The sequence below is a fragment of the Acinonyx jubatus genome, chromosome C1 (assembly GCF_027475565.1).
Source record: "Acinonyx jubatus isolate Ajub_Pintada_27869175 chromosome C1, VMU_Ajub_asm_v1.0, whole genome shotgun sequence".
Classification (NCBI taxonomy): Eukaryota; Metazoa; Chordata; class Mammalia; order Carnivora; family Felidae; genus Acinonyx; species Acinonyx jubatus.
This window is the reverse complement of record NC_069381.1, coordinates 32,900,010-32,923,136: the sequence shown is the minus strand read 5'-3', so window position 1 is coordinate 32,923,136 and position 23,127 is coordinate 32,900,010. Positions and strand designations below refer to the sequence as shown.

At 41.4% G+C, this 23,127-nt stretch overlaps 1 protein-coding gene across 2 annotated transcripts; it reads right to left on the bottom strand.

Annotated features, from left to right (window-relative positions):
- Window positions 1–1,180: 1,180 nt before the first annotated feature.
- Window positions 1,181–21,332, bottom strand: YBX1 (Y-box binding protein 1). Of its 2 annotated transcripts, XM_027059476.2 has the most exons (8): window positions 21,021–21,331; window positions 20,256–20,319; window positions 10,578–10,611; window positions 7,667–7,756; window positions 7,068–7,370; window positions 6,710–6,792; window positions 2,435–2,700; window positions 1,181–1,569 (listed from the first exon to the last, which is right to left on the bottom strand). In XM_027059476.2, exons 1-7 carry the CDS (start codon window positions 21,184–21,186, stop codon window positions 2,466–2,468), a joined length of 975 nt encoding a protein of 324 aa, XP_026915277.1. In that variant the 5' UTR covers window positions 21,187–21,331; the 3' UTR covers window positions 1,181–1,569; window positions 2,435–2,465. The 2 variants fall into 2 exon arrangements, with proteins under 2 accessions (XP_026915277.1, XP_026915278.1); XM_027059477.2 differs by lacking the exon at window positions 7,667–7,756 and having other exon boundaries at window positions 21,021–21,332.
- Window positions 21,333–23,127: the final 1,795 nt, after the last annotated feature.

Here is a 23,127-nt window from a genome sequence, read left to right as displayed (position 1 = left end):
TATGGCAGCTTGATGCTGAGTGTAGTTTCTAGGAAAGGAACTTGGTGGCACCACTCTTGCTCAGTGTGCATTGCCCTCTGTTAACAGCTCACTGCAGCAAAACAAACACTGAATGCTATTTTCATAAAGCAAAAATTCTTTTCAGATTTCTTTGCTAGCAAAAACAAGTAATAACGTATATGCTTCCTAAAGGCAACGTAGTATAGAACGTTAACTTTTGAAAAGTCAGGAATACCTGTATTGGATATTTAACCAGTATTGTTGGTGTTATAATTTCCATGATAGCATTATAACACGTCCTAACTATGTAATTACAAAAAATACATCTTACAACCATCAGCAGTATTCAAAGCTGTTCCACTGCATTCTTGCCAGCAGTGAGTATTTTTTTACAGCAGGCAAAAAAAAAAAAGTTGGTTCTAAGTTTGGAAGGAGTTTGAAAGATACTAGCTTACTTGATATTATTTTCCTGCCTTATTTCACCAGTCCCCTAGAATTAAAAGCATCAGTACAATGCAATCTTGGTTGTGTGAATTCTGAGCACATTCTGGAAAGGGGCACCCTCACCTGGACTTACATAGCACTGTAGGACTCCTGGATGTGCCTCTCTAAATTCCCATCATCTTTCTCCCCTGGGCCCCAAAAGCTGACCAGGAGGATTCCAAGTGAACATCTAGCAAGATATTATAAAAAATAACCAGAAGAGGCTTAGGGCAGAAGGGAGCTGAGAACACAAAATTATTTTCACCAATTTCCACATTCTTTACCAAGTCTTCCTATAGGCATTATGTTATCTGTTGTTACCATCTTCAGTCGACCTCACACAGGAGCTGAACCTCTTTACTGAGCACAAGAGGCTCCGTGGCAGGTATATGGTAACTCTTAAGGTGGGTATCTTCAACTGGCAGGGTAAAATAACTTTCCAAAAGGCCAGAAATAAGTGGCTTGCAGGCACGAGTCCAGTTATTGGATGCTGGAGCATGCCCTCTCCCCTTTACCACTGCCCCCCACAGCCAAAGGAATCTTACAAGAAGGAAAATGGCCAAGTTGTCAAAATAAATACTTTCCCTTAAAGAACTACATGTTTTAAGGAAATTTCCCTGAGTAATAATTACCATTATCATCTAAGCTAGCTAAGGACTTACAAACTAAAATAAGACAAGACAGAAATATACACAAAGACAATTATTTAAGACCTTTATTAACAGGTGCTTGCCATTTGTTGACTTTTTTGAAAAAATCAAGTTGTAAACTTTTATTACAAATTAAAAATGAGGTTCTTAAAAATCTCAACTTGACCAGATATGAAACAATTTAAAAACCTTTAAAGGTATATTGAGAAAAACCAGGCTTTTTTTTTCTTTTTTTTAAAAAACACGTTTGTCATTACCAAAAAGAGACATCTTTAGGTAAAAATAATAAAAACCCCATGCTGCATAGATAATGCAGATAGTTCTAGTTATCTGGTCAATGGGCAAAAAGCAAGCACTTAAGGTCTTCAGCTCCAATCTTTTGTTCATTTCTTATTGCTGGAATTTCATATTCATTTCTTCTTGTTGGATGACTAAACTGTAGAAAATAAATAAATAAATTTAAGATCATCTCGCACTACATCGTCTACAACATTCTTTTAGTACATACCAAATTGCTCCAGATCACCCTAGCTAAGTAGGAAGGCATTAACAAATCTATGTTTATTCCAAGACACTGATTTTCCAACAGGGGGCTGACAATGCTGTGACAAGAATGGCTACTTGTAAGTTCTGAATGACCTTTTGCCATTCAGAGGGGAAAATAATGCAGGCACGAGTCCAGTTATTGGATGCTGGAGCATGCCTTCTCCCCTTTACCACTTTACCACCTTTACCACAAAATAACAGAGGGGAAAAAAACAAAAGCATTACTGGCTGAAAATGACAATTCCGGAACAAAACAGAGACAATTACATGCCTCTGAGTATCAAGTAAATGGCTGAATGCAAAGGAATCCTTTAATATTGGAACTGGTATGATGTCAAAACTGCCACTTTCCCCAAAGAGACTATACTGCTCATCACCACACAGGTTGTGAATTCTAGTAGCTATCCCACCTCTTTTTGAGAAGAAACACAATGCAACCATCATACTTCTCAGGGTAAATAAAGTTAGCAAGACTTTCCTCAGCTTACTGGTAAAATCACAGAATTCATTCAGAACAGGTGACAAAGGCTCTAATTAATATTCAAGAAATACTTAGGCCTCTAAGTGTCAGAACTGAGGTGGGCGAGAGGCTAAGTATGGCCCTGATACCTGCCACTACCAAAACTGCGTATTTAGGGAATTAGAAAATTAATATGGGTGAAGACACCCTAAGTCACAATGGCTCATCTTTCTATTGCATTAATGGACCCCACGCATGACTGCTCAGAGGCCAGAGGCCATCTAAGCTTACTTACCCGGATGATGGTAGAGATGGTAAGCCGGCATTTACTCAGCCCCGCCCTGCTCAGCCTCGGGAGCGGACGAATTCTCAGCTGGTGGATCGGCTGCTTTTGTCTCTTTGCCATCTTGTGGTTTAGGGTTTTCTGGGCGTCTGCGTCGGTAATTGAAGTTACGGCGGTACCGACGTTGAGGTGGCTGCTGACCTTGGGTCTCATCTCCTTGATTTTCCTTATCTTCTTCATTGCCGTCCTCTCTAGGCTGTCTTTGGCGAGGAGGACCCCTGGAATGAACATTGTGCCAAAAACTGCAATGAGAAAACCTTCACGCTTTCTTTAACCCACCCACCAATGTTTATCACTTGGTTCAGACAACTAAACACCATATCTGGCCTGTTTATCAAAAATGAGAAGTGCAAAACTTGGTTCGCATTTCACAAACTGAATGAGAGGGTTTAGTGCAAGGATTTGGAAGTGTAAAGTAGAAGACGAGAGTTTAAAACTGGTTTTAATGGACCAGCAAATTCTAACTTTTTAATAGATGATACAGTGAGTAAATAATGAGCTGACTAAAAGTGACACACCACAGACACTTCGATGAGGTCATTTTTTAAATGGGCTTCATGGTAATCAGGTTTGGGAACAAGTGCCACTAACCCTTTACAGATAGATGAGCACTTGCTAAAAAGGCAGGAAATCAAGATCGAAGACAAGATGTTCTCTCAAAAGAAATCAAAAGCACACAGCCACCATCAGTCATTAAGGAAAGGCAAATCAAAACCGTAAGAGACCACTTCATACCCACCAGGATGGCCATAATCAAAAGATCAGAGGCATAACCAGTGTTGGTGAAGATAGGGAGAAACTGGAAACCCATACACTGCTGGCAGGAATATAAGAATGGTGTAGCAGCTTTGGAAAAGAGTCCAGCAATTCTTCAAATTGTTAGAGTTACTATGTGACCCAGCAATCAACTCCACTCAGTGGTCTATACCCAAGAAAATATCTATTTTATGATTACAATATTCACATTAACAAAAGTGTGGAAACAATCCAAGTGCCTATCAGCTGACTGCTGAAGAAACAAAATAGGATATCCATACAGTGGACCTTGATTTACCCATGAAAAGGAATTGAATTAAATCCTACATGCCACAACATGGATGAACCTTAAAAAATATGCTAAAGTGAAAGAGGGCAGACATACAAATCTATGATCCCATTCATGAGATGTGCAGAACAGGCAAATCCAGACAGAAATTGGTGGTAGCCAGGGGCTGGGGTACAGGGAAAAAGGAAATGAGTGACTGCTAATGGATGCAAGGGTATTTTTTGGCGGGAGGTGGGTGAAAACGTCTGGAATTAAGAGATAGTGGTAATGGTTGCATAACTATGTGACTATACTACTAAAATCCAGAGCTATACACTTAGAAAACAAAGTTCAAGTTTACACTGTAGCAATATTATGGTCAATGGCCTGAAATTAAAGGTGATCAGGATCAAAGAAATTATCAACACTTCTATTACCAAAGAAAAGATGAGAATTTCTTCAACTGATAACTATAAGTGTTAGAAACCAGTGAGGTTTTCTTGGCCTTTCCTCCATCCATACATTACATCACCTCAAAAACATCAAGATTAGTATCATGTCTTTTATACATATTGGTCATCATGGGTTCTAATCCCCCCCCCCCCCCGCCCCGTTTTGGGACCTCACTGCAAGTCTTAGGCAAAACTGCTCTAGCTCTCCCCTGAAGTCTTCAAGAGTGGCTGCTCTACACCTATCACTGTGGCTTCTAAGTCAGTTTTCCCCATTTCTTTCTAAAACCCCAAGCTTTCACATCTTATGTTATTTTCCATTTACTATCCTTTTCCTGTTATCGTTATCCTGACAGCCCCAAATAACCTGGGTATTTAAGTTCTTTACCTCCTATCCAGTTTTCTTCTATTTGGGTTCTCTCAATTTCCAAGTATTCCATTCTCCAAACACCCTTTCCGATTTTCCTAGTTTAATTCCTTCTTGTTCGTCCATTCTTTATTTCCATGAGAATTTATAATCCAGTGATGCTACAATTATTCTATCTCCCAATCTCCCTTAACATTTGTCTCCCCTTTTACCCAAGTAAAAAAGCTGACCATTAATTAAGCATAACCAATCCCAACCCCAGGTTCTTCATTTGGATCAACAAATGTAGGACAAATTCAACTCTGCTCAACCTGAGCCTGCTGCTCAAAAATGGCTGGAAAACACAACCACATTGGTTGGCCCCACTTTAAATTTGTGACCCTTATTCTATTATTTGATTTTCCTGATTTCTCTTCTTGAGATAATCCCACATCTTTGGCCCAAACTCCTCACACCTCTTCAATGACCCCTCCATTTGATGCCACTAACACATCATACCCACATACTCGGGCTTCTTACACATAAAATACCGAGGGTTCCTAACAAAGGGCCCACCCCTTAAGTATGGACAAAATCCTACCCTATCTGAAGATGGTTCTACACTCACTTTCCTGACAATTGTCTTCTACTGAATTTTCCAGCCTATAGTAGTGCGCTTACTTCTCAAAAACACTTTCTTGATGCCTCTTCTCCCTTCTTGCCACTTCATTTGTCTCCTCAGTGAAACTGCTATACTTGCCTTAGATCTTTCAATTTGCCCTGGAACCTACACTAATCAGGATTTTAACCCCATGCATCGTATGTGGCTGTGTCAACCCGTCTATCCACCAAATGAAGACTATTACGTCTAATTAAAAGGCAAACAGTGAAACCAAAGCACTCAACAATAAAAACTCACACGCTATTTTTTAAAGACCCCAATAAAAGCTAGGCAGAAAACTTAAGCAACTTTATAGCATAACAAAAAGGCAAACCAAGTTTTCTGCTGTTGGCACTCTTGGATATAATGGAAACTGCCACGAGAGCCTATTTTAGACCAATCTTAAAAACAATGATCACTTTGAAAAATGACATTGTGATATCATTTGCAGTATTTCAACAAGGTATCTTTGTGTTGGCTTAAAAGTACTTTGAACAGTAGCTGAGTTCAAGATCAACAAAGCTCATCTGTCAGCATCAAAAATAATCTTCCACACTCAACAGGGAAACACCATCTATCTCCAACATCCAACACACAGCTAACAAACTCCTGGTGGAGATTTTAAATGAACCAGCTAGAACTCCAGGCTATTTTCATGAATTATAAACTCAGGACACAACATACATCAATGGAAACAAGACTACGTTATAGACACTGGCTACTGCAAAACTCTCAATGCATATATACTGATGCAGATAGGGTAATCTCAGCTGGGTTCCCTAGTTTCTAAAGCTTCAGTATTCCATCTCTGTTGAAGTACTCAAAAGATTGGGGTGGTGGTGTTGTGAGAAACCTCTTTAATAGAAATTAGAATCACAATGTATTTTGAAGACTTCTATATTGTATTTTAGATACTTTTTATAGTAAGGAATTTGTTTCTTAAAACTTACTTGGGCATCAACGGTTAAAGTTGCTATATAAGTCATCATTAGTTAAGAGTTATTACTGTATTGCCTTGAGTATACTGTTAGTTATAGGATCATACCTAGAGACTCAATGCTTTAATAAAAAAAAAGAGCCTTAAAAAGTAACTGTTACGCCATTCTATCCACCCACTGTGGGACAGACTGGGCATACTGCCTCAAAGAGGACTACCATATTTATATACTAAACAAACACATCTGGCTCATGAAACGCTTCTCCAATTACTCTACACTCTACTGGGTAATTTTATTTTGCAATTTAAGGGTGACAAAAAACCCTCAATTGAGACGTGATTAATGGAAAGTTATACCATCTCAAGAGGTTACGCTATCGATTCCTCATTTATGTTAAGGTACAGTTCAGATACTCCTAACGCTTGAAAGGCAATGCTTACCTTTACCTATCTCCCTCCTAATGAAGCAGGTCTTAAAACATGTAATAGAATACAGGTTGAACTATTCTCTTACCTGTGCAAGGACAGAAAAACTGAAATTCCGTACACCCTTATTACAAGGGGGGGCCGGGGGGGGGGGGACACAATCATATAAAGTAGACCTCATCTATGCAAGCTGTTTTTAATGAGTACCAGCAAGAAGATGCAAAGAACACATTCTCAAAGATAACTGACTTCAGGTTCACCTCTTAGGCATCTGATGAAAGAAAATGTTAAGTGTTAACAAATAAATGACTCAAAAAGGCTGCAGGAGAATTATGATGCTGCTGAGTCCTAACACATGCTTGAGAAATTTAACACAAACCATACCTGCGGAATCGTGGTCTATAACCCCGATACATATTCTGTCTCACTGGTCTACCTTGTTCTCCTGCACCCTGGTTGTCAGCACCCTGGAAAGACAATCAAGCTGACTCAATCAGTAACAGTAAATGAACCCCATCAGACAAATCCAAAGTCTGCATACAGGAGTTAAAAATAAAGAAATCATCTAACTGTAATTATATTATAAATTAATCTTTTGGGTTTTTATTAGGAATCAAAAAAATGCTTCCCATTAGATTAACTGCTCCAATACAGATACACACTCACAATATGCTTAAAATGCAGACTGATTCAAAGTTTTTGCATGCTGTTCATTCTTTTACTTTTTTCGGTGAAAACTTACTTCCATCACTTCTCCCTGCACAGGAGGGTTGGAATACTGTGGTCGACGCCCATAGGGTCTCCGCATGTAGTAAGGTGGGAACCGTCGCCTGCGGTAGGGCCGGCGCTGTTGGGCCTGGCCTTCGGGAGCACTCTCCGATCCCTCGTTCTTTTCCCCACTCTCACTATTCTGGTAGTTCTGCTGGTAATTGCGTGGAGGACCCCTGCGACGTGGATAGCGTCTATAATGGTTACGGTCTGCTGCATATTTACTGCCTTGCACTGGAACTCCACCAGGGCCTGTAACATTTGCTGCCTCCGCACCCTACAAAAGCCATCATATATTGACAGTGACAACAGAATTAAGTACACTTAACAAAATTTACACAAAGCAAATAAAGGGTCTATGTGGCCAGGGGTGCATAGAAATGATTAAGTATCAGTTCCTCACTGTTCTGAAGAGATTGCCCTCTAACTGCAGCCAGCACATAAGGCTTGATGCACCTGTGTTCATGTGGTCACCTGACCCATCCATCCACATTAGAGCCACCATCCTAATGGATGAGATCTCCAAAATATTTCCAAACTGAAGTCAAACCTTTACACAAAAAGCATCCTCACCTTTTCTCCTTCAACAACATCAAACTCCACAGTCTCTCCATCTCCTACACTGCGAAGGTACTTCCTGGGGTTATTCTTCTTTATGGCAGTCTAGTAATATCACATTCCAAAAATAGATTAACAGGGGAGAATAATGTGCTTTTTCATTCAAAATGTACCAGAGTCAATATTATTTTAGCTTGGATATACACTTAATATTAGCTTTAAATAAGACCAAACCGTCAATAAATTTAGGAAAACAGGGACCAATGCTACCCCCAACCTCAACCAAAATACTCTAAACTTACAAGGCCCCAGCATTTTACCACTATTTTCCAAACTTAAACAAGTAATTTAACACTCAAGACACAACAATATATATATGTATTAACACGCTTTTTGCAAAAGCATCATATGTAGCTTTAGACAAAATGAGGATATCCATCTATCCCCCAAAGACTGCACTTAATAGTAGAAGCTAGCCCCACACAGGGCCAGTTTAGATGACAGGCGAGTTTAGTTTTGCATGCTTCAAAGTTGACCAAACCAACTTTGTCCCTGTGTTAACCGTATCAAACTCAATTACAAATGTCAACCAAAATCCCTTCCAACCGCTCTGTGATAATACTTCAATGGAAATGCAATTCACATGTATTGACTATGCGCCACTCTTTACATTATCTGACCGTATGGGATAGTCAGTTATTACCTCCTCAGAATACAAGAAATCTCACATTGTTGCTTGTTCTCTAGACTGCTGCTACAACAAAGTAAAAGGGGAAGAATAACACCTCACATTTGAATGTACTACTTAATAAAGTTCTTTCATGTGTTACCCAGTCAAACTCATTATGACAAATGACGTGAGGTTATTACTACTCCCTTTTTACAGACAATTAAACAGGCTTTAAAAAAAACTTAGGTGACTTGCCCAAGGTCACACAGCTAAGTGGCACTTCGAAAAGTATGGACTTTTCTAAATCCAGGTCTTGGGATTCCAAATCCCATGTTCATTCTACTACATCACAGCGGTATCCATTACGGGATCACTCATGCATTTCCATTCCATAGGAGGCAGGACAACCAACAAAGCTGAAGCCAATTAAGCTAAGTTGCCCAGAACTACAGTCTCCCGGATACACTAAGACCTGAGCATCCAAAGTCCCAAGAAACAACTAAATGTTGAAACCACTTCCAAAATAAAGAGGAAAGCATATTGGTGACACCTGTGGGTCAGTACCAAGAGGGTGACATGCGTTCAGCCAAATAATTGAGCTCATCTGTCATCTAAACTGTCACAAAGTTTTCATACCTTCCATATATAGCCAACTCTCAATTACCTGCAGTCATAGGGGATAGCAGAAGTATGGAGAATTATAATCTCAAAACTTCTTTCAGTCAGCATCTTCAAAACACCCCAATTTCCCCAAACTCTTTAATGTTGCTGACAAGTAACAAGACTGACCAGCCTTGCTGTCTCCTGTTTCTAATTATGCATATTCTTTTGAACATGTGAAGGGAAATTAAGAACACAAAGGCGTTGGCATTCAATTTTATTAAACACTTGTTTTAAAAGTAACATTGAACAGTCCCATATTTATGTTTAGAATTTGTTTTTTGAAGTTTATTTACTAATTTTTAGTCATCTGTACACCCAACATGGGGCTGGAACCCATGAGCTCGAGATCAAGAATTATATGCTCTTCTGACTGAGCCAGCCAGGGGCCCCTATGTTTAGAACACTTGTTTCCATTCTTATATATTTGACCCTGAGATTATCTGATAGGGCTTTGGATATTCAAGAAATTGATCTGGCTCCCCCCTTGATTGCCACTGAATGCTGCATAGGATACCTCAGAAGGTGACAAAGTACCAACCTCAGACAGCTCTTCCTAAGAAGTATGCTGCCATCCAAGCTCACACCTGCCTAACAGTGAGTGTGAAAACCAACTATGTCTTTTGATGTCTGGATAAAAAGATAAAGTGGCTAAAAAGTTCTTAAAGTGATTTTCAATACAAGCTGATAATATCTCAATAGTTTTAGTGAAAAAACTTCAAGTACACACATACAAATGTGTTTTTCCTACCCACAGCACACCTGTGAAGATAATGAAGTCCAACGGAGCCCATGATGTACTTAAGTTCGAGATACTAGTGTTTACTTGGCAGTGGCTTTAATAAAATTCCTCAATGCGCATTTTCCAAAGTAGTTTTCTTAAATGTACTTGTCAAAGTTTAGCATTGTAGCACCTAATCCTGTGTTAGTTTTTTACCCACAAAACACTGAGGCCAATCTAAAAATTATTTAATGAGTAATTACCAACTTTGCCACACCGCCTTTTCACCTCAACCCTAAACTAAGGACTCTTAATTAAATTTTTCAAGCCAAAACAAAATTCTCCAAAGGTAATTCCTATTCAAAGTGTTTTAACATAAACAGAGGGGCCTAGGCTACTTTGCTAGTTTTTTTCCCCCCAGCATTCACTTCAAATTTATAGGTTTTGCAGCTTAGTCCTACTTCTCCCCCATGATTATTGTGATTTTGTCCCTACCACAGAGATAAAACCTAGCAGCATTTGCAAACACCTCACCAAAGTTTCTGTGTATTTATAGCATTATTAGTTCAAGTTTAGGTTAATGGGAGATTTTTTTTTCTTCCTCTGAAATTGGGTTTAAAAATTTAGTATGAGTTGAGCAGACTTCATCATTTAAAAACTACTATTAACAAAATACCCATCTGAGATACACCTATTTTAATTAAGTGAGCTGCCAATACAATATTTCAATGTATACATTTGAGCACTTCCTGTGGGAACTAAATTGTTTGGTGGTTGGATAGAATAACCTTTTTGTAAGGAACAATAGTTGAGAAAACATGCATCCCTTCTCACAACCCTTAAAACCAGAATTGTAAACATTCACAAGCACTCACCTGGTGTACAAATACATCTTCCTTGGTGTCATTCCTACAAGACAGAACCAAGTTGAACAAGTCAGAAAATGGAATACATTTCACGTTACCAAAGATTAAGCATAAGCTTGGTTCTCTGTACATCTCCCCCCGCCCCCATTTTTCCTATCGTCACTTGGACTTTCTGGCTGCCATACAGCCGTTAGAAAATTTAAAGCAGAAAGTTTTGTTTTGTTTCATTTTTTAAGACCAAGAGATTACCAACAGTTGTAACGTTACTACTGCAGGATTTAAAAAAGTCCAAGTGTGACCTACTAAGCCATTAAGGTGTGACTAGCAACTGTCACACTTATCCTACTAAACATAAACAATGTTCCAGCACACCCCACTGTTACTCCTAAGAGCACTGTTACTAATTTAAGTAGGAGACCAAAAATATAGCTCATTCCATTAATTACTAGCTTCCTTCTCAGTTCCCCCTCACCATTTCCAATTTCCAAGATCTCTTCGAGGTCATAAAGGTGACTCCTAAAAAACCCTCACAGAATGTATTAGACCGAGAATGAGTACCAATGTAAACTATGGGTTGTGGGTAATGTGACAACATGTCAATGTAAGGTTGTTGATTTTAACAAATGTCACTACTGCGGTGGATAGTGCAGGTGGAGGTCGTGCAGGAGTCGACCCTGTTGGGGAGGCTGCATGCATGAGCACAGTGTACATGGAAAATCTATTTTCTGCTCAGTTTTGTCACGCACCTAAAACTGCTCTTAAAGAAAAACAAAAGACCACAATGAGGTACAAACACGGATGCCATCAATACCCCCATCATTCCTGTGGCAAGCAGGCAAGCATTGTGCTGGAGAACTAAGGATGTGAAGATGAATGAGTTTCCTACTAGCACACAACCCCTTTACTTCTTATCAGACACCATTTTGCAACAATCATTAAATGCCTAGTTAAACTGTGCTAAAGAAATATGGTTGAAAATACCTGCTTCAGGACTTTAAAGGAGGCAACATTTGCCTTAAGTCTTAAAGAAGTTAACGGAAATGAGAAAGATGTTCCCGAGGTAGACAGAAAGGAGGTCATGGACATGGGTAAACCAGCAACTAGCAAACTCAATGCAAGAAGAGTTCAAACTGGCTGGGTCATGAGGAATATGGCTGTGGAGGAGGGAAAGAACAAGAGCTAAATTATGTAGGCAGAGGAGCCAGCAAAGGCTTTTTTGAGTAGAGGAATATGGCATAACATCATCAAATATTAAAACCTAGTAGCAACTATGAAAATTTCAGATACAAGAGAAGCCCAGTTAGTTATAAAAAACTATTCTAGAAGCCCAGACCAGGATTGATGGAAGCCTATGTGAGGGAGAGTATTTGAGGTCTCTTTCTTGAGGTAAAAGCAGGGGAAATTTTATGAACAAGTGGATTTTGGAAGTGAGAGGAAAATAGGAGAATGAGCTTTTAGCTTTTCACCTAGGACGCTGGAGTGAAGGCAATGATATTGTAAGTAAACACCACAGGAGAAACAGATTTCCAGATCTTTTTTGACCTCCTCCTACCCTCTTCATTTTGTCAGATAGATCAGAGTGAATGGGCTTAATAACAGTTCTAATATTTAATGACAAAAGGAACAAAGGTTACAGTGAATTAGACTGACTGGCTTACTGACCGTTGGCTTCCTGTTGAACCATGGAGCAACAAATGCTGCGTGCCAAAGAACCCCCGCAGCATGAGGACATTTAATTTATGGGAACAAAATTTTAAATTTTTAGAAGAAAAACCTACACACAAATGCAGAACACTGCAAAAGCTACTCAAGGCAGGTGACCGAAAATTGACTTCTATAAGCTAGTTGAATATCAGGAACACCTTACGGAGTTATGGTTGCCAAAATGCCCATCTGTCAAATAGGTCCTCAGGCATCCTACAAACAATTCCATAGCCATCACTATTAAGATCTTTAATAGTGAACCCTTTAATTTTGAACCCTAGGGCCCTCAGAAAAAGTACAATGAAAAACTAGTAGAGTAGGTAAGTCTAGAACAGGAACTCTCAACAGGGGCAGTGCTGACCACCACAGGTCATTTAAAGCTGTTCCAAAGATGGGCACTATTTGCCATAGTGGTGAAGGGTGTCAGGCGCTAGAGAACTAGGTAAAGAATTATTTGGTACCCTAGTAGACTTTCATGTAAGTACATTTGAGGGCTTTTTTTAAATCTTTTTTAATGTTTACTTGTTTTTGAGAGACAGCAGAGAGAGAAGGAGACACAGAATCTAAAGCAGGATCCAGACTGAGCTGACCTGACAGCACAGAGCCTTATGTGGAGCTCGAACCCACAAACCGTGAGATCATGACCTGAGGTGAAGCCGGACACTTAACCAACTCAGCCACCTAGGCACCCCAGTACATTTGAGTTTTGAATCTGGTATTTTACATTGTTTTAACATGCACTGAATTTACTAAAAATGCAACTTCCATGGAAAGAAGTTTTCATTACTGATAATGCGACCTGTGTATCTGGGTAGCCAATACATCATTTCTTTTATCAATCAGTATTTGTGGTGGCACTGACTATTCATCATGTCTTCTAATACAGCTGCAAGTAACTATGTACATACAAAATATACTATGCACTGCAATAAAAATTTATCTACAATTTTACTTCAAGGTTGTAAAAGGAATTAAAAAATTTACCAAAATGACTTATCTAGTTAGAACGTTATCTTCCTAAAAACAGTACAAAGTAGGCAATATACACAATGCCGTCCCTTGGAAGACTGCTTAAGATATTCTGCAGGTACAAAGATACGTGGAAACCAATATGGGCTCATTAACTGGTGTGGTGCCAACAACAGCACTCACTCTTTTGACAACAAACCGGCCTGTTAGGGGAATTACCATGGCCAAAGTGCATCTGATTTTAGGAAGAAATTTGAAAGCTCAAAAAATGCAGTTTTAGCCAAGATAGAATACTACAGTTTGGATGCACCAAATCAATCTAGTTGCAACTTATTAAGTGACTGTGCAGAAATTCAAGGTACTGCTTAAAGAAAATCCAATCTTTAGTTCTCATTCCACTATTAGCTGTGCAACCTTGGAAAGCTGCCTCCCCTTCACTAGATCTCCACCTGCAAAACGGGAAAACCTAGACACAACGGCATACCTTACTGAGGGATTTAGGTTCCAGATACTGTCCCAAGTGCTTTAACTATACATACCATTCAATCCTCACAACCCAAGGTAGGCACCATCATTAACCCCACTCTACAAATTATTCCCTGTAAATAGACCAAGGCTCTGCTACATATCCCCTCCCCTAATGTAAAAACCATTTTGGCCTCACAAGTCATAGAAATCGCTGTGGAGTAGACCCCTATCTACAGTAACACTGGGAAATAATGCATGCTCACAGCTACTATATAGAGACAGCTTACCAAAGAGGGAAAAGCAGCAATTAAAATAAGCTGACCAAAATGGATCATCAAGAAGTATGTTTGAAACTTTTAGCTGTTACTAACGTAATAAGGAAGGAACAGAGAGACATCCCCAGGACTGCACCTTACCTTTTGTGGTATTATCCGCGAGAACTAAAAGGTACACTTCTTCTGTCTTTACCATACTTTACTGAGGGTAGAAGTCTATGGGCAGGGCAGACTAGTTTATGCATCCCTTTAACAGGCTAACTAGCTAGGTAGGCACTAGGCTAACAACAGTAACAAAAATAGGACATGGTCCGTCCTAGGATTTCAACCTAGAAGGCCACCACATTCAATGCAATGCAGCAGAATTACCAAGTATTGTTTTCCACACACTATGTAGTACGTTAAGTCCTACTGATCAGAGAGGGTGAAGAGGAGAGAAGAGCAGGCAATATACATAGAGCAGTGGTTTAGAACTCCTTACTAGAACCACTGGAGCCAAGGCTAGAATTCTGGCTATTCCATTACTAACTACATGATCTGGGGCAAGTTACCTTATATGCATAGTGGGGATAAAACACTTACCTAAAGGCCACACTATAATCAAACCTCAACCCTTCCTTACTGCTGCCACTTGAGGCAATTATTTTACTTGCTGTTCAGTGCCTAGTACTGCTGTCCAAAAGAAATCAAATGCAAGCTAAATAAATACAGGTTTGCCTAGTTACCTAAAAGTTCACTTTAACTTTTACACCACTTCACTTTCATGAAAGGTTTCACAGAAATGCACTACTTTTGGACAACATGGGGAAATCTGTATCTAAGTTTATTTTCCAGTAGTCACAATAAAAAAAGTAAAAACAGATAAAACGAGTTTTGCATTTAAGCACGTGCAAATCAATTATTAAAAATGCCAAGTATTTTACATTTCTTTTTTCATACTAAGCCTTCATAATCTGCTCTATGTTTTACACTTCTGAAAAGTAGGTTCACAAATGCAAGCTGTGCAAAAGAAAGTGGTTCAAAACAAACACTAAATTGGGTATGTTTTAAAATTCAAGTTAAAAATAATTCAGTCTCTCAGATGCATGCACTAACTACACTTCCATACAAGTCTAATAGTTACTGTATAGACAGCACAGGCCTACAATATTACAACAGTGTCATTCCATATAGCACACAGTCCTGTTCTGCACTCAGATGTATGCTCTCTGCTGTATTCTTCTATTCCACCTCTTGCTGTTATTAAGGGCATTATTTATACTGAAAATTTTTCACAAAAACCCCTCCTCTTAGGTTTTCTCACTCTTAACTAGTATTGTCCTATTCAGCAAATGAGGACACAGTACTGACTTCAAGGAAAAAAGGAATCAGATAGCGAGCAGCTGAAGAAAAAAAAGAGGCTACCGTTTTTAAATTGGGAAAATGCTAAAGAGAAATACTGCTGGGATTTATAAATACAAGTCTCTTAAAAGTTCCTAATGCAGCACAATGAAGGCAAAAACATGTAGCTAGCACTAAACTCCTATACTACTAAATTTATCCAGATTAAAGTGTTTTAAGATGTCCTAAAATTTCAGGAAACTTTTGCGCCAATCCACAGCACTGCCTTAAATGAAACCTAACATATACGTAAGTTCATCTATCCCTAACTAAACGCTCTTATTCTATTACCTTGTTGCAGATTACTACACCATGCCCTTTTAACAACTTAAATTGCTCAATTGCACAAATTATTAATTCTACAGTCATTAAAAAAAAACCCAGCAGGTGAATACATTCATTCTCTAGACTTAAGACGAAAAGCTTTTACATTATCAGTGACTTGGTAAACAAGGATGACTTCTGGCCAACTTAAGATGAGCAACTAACCCAACCAGCATGTAAATTAATCCTCAAGTGCCTTGTATACAAAGCCATTGTCTGAAAAGCCTCAGTTCTGAAATCAAAACAAATCCCCCCTCCACAACCAATAACTGCTTTTTCAAGACTGCCAATGATACATCATGACCTAAGGACTATTTAGGTATCATTTTTTATGCTTCCATCCACCCATCCTGCCTTAGTAGCACAGTCTTCTTAGTGCCACAGCATTTAGTTATATTACAGACTACCCATGTCTTCTATGATTTAGATAGACCTTACTGTGCATAATCAACTTCAGTCTGATTTTTAATAGCCCAAAAGACTTGGCAATCACTTTTCCATAAGTCTACACATTTTAAAATCCAAGAACCAGGCAGTAAATATTTTAGGCCACGTAAGGTCACAGACTGTCACATATTCTTAAATAACCCTTAAAAAGGTAAAACCCATTCTTAGCTTGCAGGTCGTATAAAGACGGGGTGAAAAGATCCAAGAAATAAGGGTCAAAGGCTCTCTCTTTTAATTCCTCAACTGCATCCCAATACTGACTATTAAGCAAGTCCTTTTTAATTGTTAAAGCCAATCTGCACACTAAACTGGGACTATTATAGCCAATACCGAACTACATGAAACAGGCAGTGCAAAGCAGAAAGCTTTTAAAATCCAGGGAACTAATAGTGAGCACATATAGGAGCTCCAGTGACATGCTGGGTATCACTTAGGAAAACAGGTCTTTCAATGGCTAAGAATAGCCACACTAAGAAATTACCTGTAACTTTGTGGACACCAACCAAATTGAAGAGGACTAAGGGCCTATATTTTCAGGGACAGTAGAACAGCAGCTAATGAACAAAATCCACAGTAAGAAAACCGTTCAAAACCTACCTCTGCCACTTACTATGCTTCCTAGGGCAAATCACTCAACCTCTGTCTTCAGAATAGTATCTACACCTCAAAGATTTTAAAAATTAAACAGTTTAGTTCACCTAAAGCAGTTACAATAATTCCTGGTGTTAAGTGTTTGAGAAATATTAGCTACTTTTATGTGCCATCACGGTGTGAAGTAAGTCACCTTCATCAGTTACATACACATGGAATCCCTAAATGGGAGACTAAACCTGATAACCACAACCTCAGTATTTTTGCTAAAGAGAAATAGCTAAGTCCTTCCTTGGCTTGGTTTATCATACATCTTCCTAGACCACAGGTAATAAATTCAAATGCATACACAGAAGCGAAGCAGGAAGGGAAGTCAACAACAGGAGAAAACCCAACCTGTCATATTGTGGTAAAGAAAAAGAATGTTACGCCCCATTTGAAAGTTGTAATAATACTCATGGCCAGCTGATTTTTATTTACATGGACTTCAGGCCCCAAAGCTAAAATTCAGATCTTAAAAAAAGGTAACTTGAAAATTTGGGTATTATCTCCCTAAGTGTCAGTAATTATTTCTAATCCTTTTTAAAACACTATTGTCCAAACAAAACATCTGGGGGTAGATTCAGCTAGGAGGTGACCAGTTTGTGCCCTCTGCCCTACTGGATTCTCTTTGCTCCAAATTGCTCGCTCACCACCAAACCCTAGGATGATTAATTAAGCATTTTTAAGTACTCTGGAGAACAGAGTCAGAGTATTTCTCTTGTTGTCACTATGAAAGATGCATGTCCCATTGTTACCAACTCATGGTAACTTTTCATGAGTTTGGTGAGCATGGATTAATCCTCAACAGCTGGAAGCAAAAGACAAAAATCAGGTTTCCAGATTTAAAAAGCAAAGAACCAAACCCTGAAACCACTGACCCCTGCGGCATCCTTCTAATGACATCTTCCAACAGTTTTGAGTGAAGTTTTTCATAATAAACTGAAAAGAAACTGGGGGGGGGGGGGGGGAAGTGGTGGTGTTCAACAAACCCCTCTTAGTCACATAATCCAATTATTGTTCAAGACAGCACAGGAAGACTAACCATGAATTTCTCACAATTCCTAGATTCTGCAGCCTAACAAAAGCTGCCAAACGTTTGATGTTTTAAAAGCTCTTATGCCTTTTGTACAATAAAACCACCAGAAGAAAACGCTTTTAAATATAATCCTTACAAAACTAACATTATTTTCATGGGTAATAATTTAGATCACAATATTTACAATGAAAATACATTCTTCAACAGTAAAAAAGTTTACATAAAAATACCTTCAATTTTAATTATAAAAATCTGAAGAACCTAGATTATAACTCCCAGAACTCCCAAGGTTAAAATTAGAGTCACAGCCATCATCCCAAAGACTACATCCTCTCCCTTACACAGCAGCAGCAGTGTCTACCCACCCCCTCCCAATCGACAGCCAGGTACCTCCACCCCTGTCTACATACCCAACCAACTCGCAAACTTCCAGACTATAGTTCTTTAAGACCTACATTTTCCCTTCATCAAGGTAAACCTCTCTTGGACTTATTACAGTCACATTTTACAGTGACTTGAAAGTCTTACAATCATTGAAACCAGTTTAGAAACACAAAGCACAAGCACATTTAAACCGGTTAACTTGACAAAATAGTTGAGGTTAGGACAGTCCAAGCGAAGGATCATCAAAAGTCAATCTACATTTAACTTGCCCTGGAGGACTACCAATTGGGTTAATTGCAGGTTGGAATAAAGATACTCAAGGAATGGCATCTCAGGAAATAAAAAAACTTAGAATATGTAAATAAACTACTTTTACCCTTGGATAGAAACTGTTCACTTAAAAAATCATAACCTCTGTCCATTTAATAAAATATAGCAAAAATAAGGCACGCGCATACACTTTCAAAAGTACACAAACTACAATCCAACCACAGAAAACGCTGCACATTACATTCCCTTCTAATGCACACACCAGCATTACATTGGGTCAAAAATTAGAAACGTTATTTTTCAAGGAATGGCCCACAAGACATAATCACTTGGAATTCTTGTTAAAAATGTACCCCAGAACCAAAGAATCTAGGCTGGGAAGAACTCAGGAATTTGCATTTTTAACACCCTTCCAAGGTACTAAGCATACTTTAATTTGAGAACTACTGGTTTAAGGTATAGACCACTAAAGAGAATCAGGAATCAGGGTAAGATGGAAATAATAACTGAAATGCTAACATTCAGAGAGCAACTAAAAAGTGGTCAAATATAAGCACCCATGCATTCTCTTCATCACTAGTAACCAATTATCAAAAAACTGAGGAAAAAACGTAGCTTTGACCTGTCACAAAAAGTGTTAATAACAGATGGAAAATTCCCCAAAGATTTTGGAAGAAACAAAATTATTTCCCCACAACTGCAAACGTGGAAAACAGACCATCAAATGCTTACAATCTCTTTTGCTTTTGAGCATTTCCACAGTATTTTATGGTTGAGTAATGAAAGGTTTTTCATCAGCCAATTATGTCTGTCTTTAAGCTTGATCTTGCCCACTTGGTTTCCTGCAGTAGTGTCCATTACACAAACATTCAGTAGTATTTCCTACCCTTAGGTGTTCTTTTCTAGTTGTTTAATGCCTTCTGAAACAAGAATGTAAGAAAACGCGGAGATGAAGGTATCCTACCTGTAAGGTCAATGTGCTATGAGCACACACCATGCCCTACACCCATATGCAACTGCACTAGTAGCCTTGCTTGGCAGCCATCTTGGAAATGATGCCCGGCTCACAAGGGAGACCATGAAGAAGAGTACAGTGTATGAAAACTGCACGCTATCATCACTACTGCTACAAACGACTCAAAGGACTAATCCTAAAGATGAGAACAAACAAGTAGGAGAAATAAAAAACCTGAGAAAGGGAAAAGGGTAGTTTCTTCCAGAGGCCACTACAGGAACAAATAGAAATTGTAGTTCTAATGTGAAATTTCTCCAAGGCCTTCAAGACATCATACACTGAAACGTTAAACAAAGGCGATATAACCTTAGCAGTCAAGATGACAAGACCTCCCCTACTGCACTGTCAACTCTTGTTACCTCCAAAGGCTAACCACTTAGAAATAATCTCCACGTACTAATCCAGTGGATCACATCACGTTTTTCAATACCAATTTCACTAACGTGACAAGGATAAAAATGCACCTCGGAGAATCACACTAGATCCTGGTTACCTGAGTTTGCCCTAACTGTTGAGAGTTGGCTCGTCCACTGCGCTCGCCTTTTAAATTGCTCTGTACCAGAAGCGGCCTCTTCACTTAGCTTTAAATTAATATTTAGCTGCAAAACAAAAGACCATCTCCAGATCCCTAATCCCTTCAGTCTTCAAGGAAAACAAAACCTCACTACCCCACCAGAAGGAACAAGCTACCCATGCTTAACCCCTTCCAAGCCCGCAGGGCCTGCCCAAGGAGCAGAGCAAGCGAAAAGGTAGGACCGAGACTACGGTAGCGGTCATCTCACCTGTTGATGAAACCATATCCGTTTCTTACATTGAACCATTTTACTGTTCCCAAAACCTTCGTTGCTGGAGGGGAAAAAACACACACACACACACACAAAAACAAAAAACGCACGATTACCAGACGTCCTTTCTTAGACCCGCCACGCTGGGGCACCCGGCCCCGCACGCGCTCCGCAGCGGCCAGAGACCCCCTGACAGCCTCTCTTTTCCGAGGCCGCGCACGGGCCCCGCGGCACACGTGGGTGAGCTCGGGGCGGCGGAGAGGCCCGTGGGCAGGCGCTGGGCGCGGGCCTCAGCGGGCGGGCGCGGCTGCGGGGCGGGGAGCACGTGAGGGAAGGGGAAGCGTCCGGCCCACACGGGCCTGCGTAGGCGGCGCGCCGCGCCCTCAGGGTACACGCGGAAGGGAGCGGGCCGGGGGGGACGCAACAACGGCGTGCGGGCCCGAGCGCACGCGGCCGCCGGAGAGGGGAGGGACCCCGCCGCACACGCGGTCGGCGGCGCGCGGCGGCCCGGGGGGAGGGGCGCGCGGCCGCGCGGGGTCCGCAGGGGGCGCGGGAGACGGTGCGCGCGCGCGCCTGCCGGGCACGCGGACCGGGCGGGCCGGCGTCCGCGAGGGCGCGGGTGAGGAAGGCTGGGGGAGGGGCGGCCGCGCGCCGCCGAGTCGGTCCCCGCCGGCCGCGCGCTCGCCGGCTCGCCCCGCTTCGGGTAACGGTTCCGCCGCCAGGCTTCCCTACGGCCCCACCCCCGTCCCGTCCGGCCCTCACCGATGACCTTCTTGTCCCCGCCGGCAGGCGCCGCCGATGTGAGGCCGCCCGGGCCGCCGCTCCCTGCGCCGCTGCCCGTGGTGCCGGGCTTGGTGTCGGCAGCGCTGAGGGCGGGGGCGGCGGGGGGGGCGGCGGGCGGCTGCTGGGTCTCGGCCTCGCTGCTCATGGTTGCGGTGATGGTGACTGGGGCCGGCTGCGGCAGCTGCGGCTCCTCCCGGGGTGTGATGGTAACTAGGCCGGCGGCGGCGGTGGGGCTGCTCAGGGCTCTCTGGGGTCCGCTCTCCGCTCCCGCTACCGATCGAACTAGCGAGAATGGCGGGACGGGCGGGATAAGCCCTGCGAGCGACCCGCCCCAAGCATCGTTCACTGGCCACTAGTGCTGCCAATCTCACCACCTGACCCCGACTCCTGGCTTCTATTGGCTAACACTTTATCACTCCTCCATTCTCATTGGCTCTTAGGCGGCTAATTCGGCCGACCTACAACCGTTCCTGCCTCCGCCGCCGCCATAGAGACCGGAACTAGAATTAGAGTAGAGTCACCACGAGAACCATAGAGTACCCGAGAGGACGGGCAGAGTGAACGTGACTTTCACGAGGCTGCAGCGCGGGCGGGCGGGCCCCACGTCCAGGGCTGGGTCTTGGCCAAGGGAAGGGCAACCGCCAAACGCCTGAGCCGGGATTACCCGGCCTTGACCCTAGGGCTTGGAAGGGGACCCGACGGCACCTTAGCCCATAGGGAGGAAAGGCCTCCCTCTCTCCCTCTGCTGTAAATGTGGTCCTTGTGACCCCGGACCATTACTGCGGATAAAGCCGTCTTTTCTACAATGGCCGTGTACTCTCGGCACAGCCGAGGGTTTCTGGAACGTATGCATTCAAAGAGCGTCTGTTTTCGGCGGAGCAGTCCGTCACCTTGGAGGGACCATGCAGTCCCTCAGACCGCCCCAGCTCAGCATATTTAGGGCGGAGGGCGGTGGTGTACTCCACGGGGACCTGCCTTCTGATCCATCTTACCAGGCATATAAGGACTGCCTCGTTAAGTATTCACGTCTTTCTGTATTGGCCACAAATCAGATTTCATTTCAACTCACGTTTATTGAGCAAGCTAGGCATTTCCCTTGTATTTTATCCTTTCAACAGCCATGCGAAACGGGGATTATTACCCACAGTTCACAAATGGTTTATAATTGAGGCTGCCAGCTGATGTAGCTCAAGTCCTCCACCTTCATTTGTTCTTCATTAAGCTTCTACTATCTACTATCGGCCGGGGATGCTTTGGTTCGCGAGTCAGTTTCAGCCTTAAATTCAGTCTACGGATGAAGGCAGAAATTTAAACACCCAACACTCCACAAATACTCCAGCTCTGCAAAAGCACAAAGCATTTTGGGAGTGGAGGTGATAAGGTGGAATGCTGACTCCAGGAGCAAGGTTTATGGAAAAGCCCAGCGGCAAGAAGATGGGGGTCTGGGAGAATAGAAGTAAAGTAGTTGAGAAAGACTAGCATGAAAAATTGGGTTATAGAGGTAGGCAGGTTCAAATTAGTAACATTTTATTTGAAATTATCCTAAGGGCAATAGTGGAAAGGGTAGTTTTAAAATTGTCAGTAGGGAGTGGAAGATTTTTTTTTAAGGCTAATAAGTGTGGAGAATGGGTTGTAGAGGGGTGAGAATGGGTTGAAGAGGGGAGAGAATGGAAGTAGAGAAACAGCAAGCTAGTGCAGTAGTCTTTACCCCAGCAGTATCATCTAGCCTGTCACTTCCACCTCCTAAAGGCCTCCCGAATCAGAATCAGTCATAAATATCTCTCAATGCCAAACCAGAGTCTCTTCATTGCTACTGCCATGACACTAGTGTAGGCAATCATCTATTGCTTACAGCAGAGGTAGGCAAACGTTTTCTCTAAGGGCCAGATAGCAAATATTTTAAGCTTTGTACACCAGACAGTTCTGTCTCAGCTGCTCAACTTTAGAGCCTGAAAGCGGCCAATCAATAAACAAGTGCACCTGTGTTCCAAGAAAACTTTATTTATGGACACTGAAATTTGAATTTCATATTTTTACATGTCACAAAATAGTTTTGTTTCAACTATTTAAACATTTAAAAAAGCAT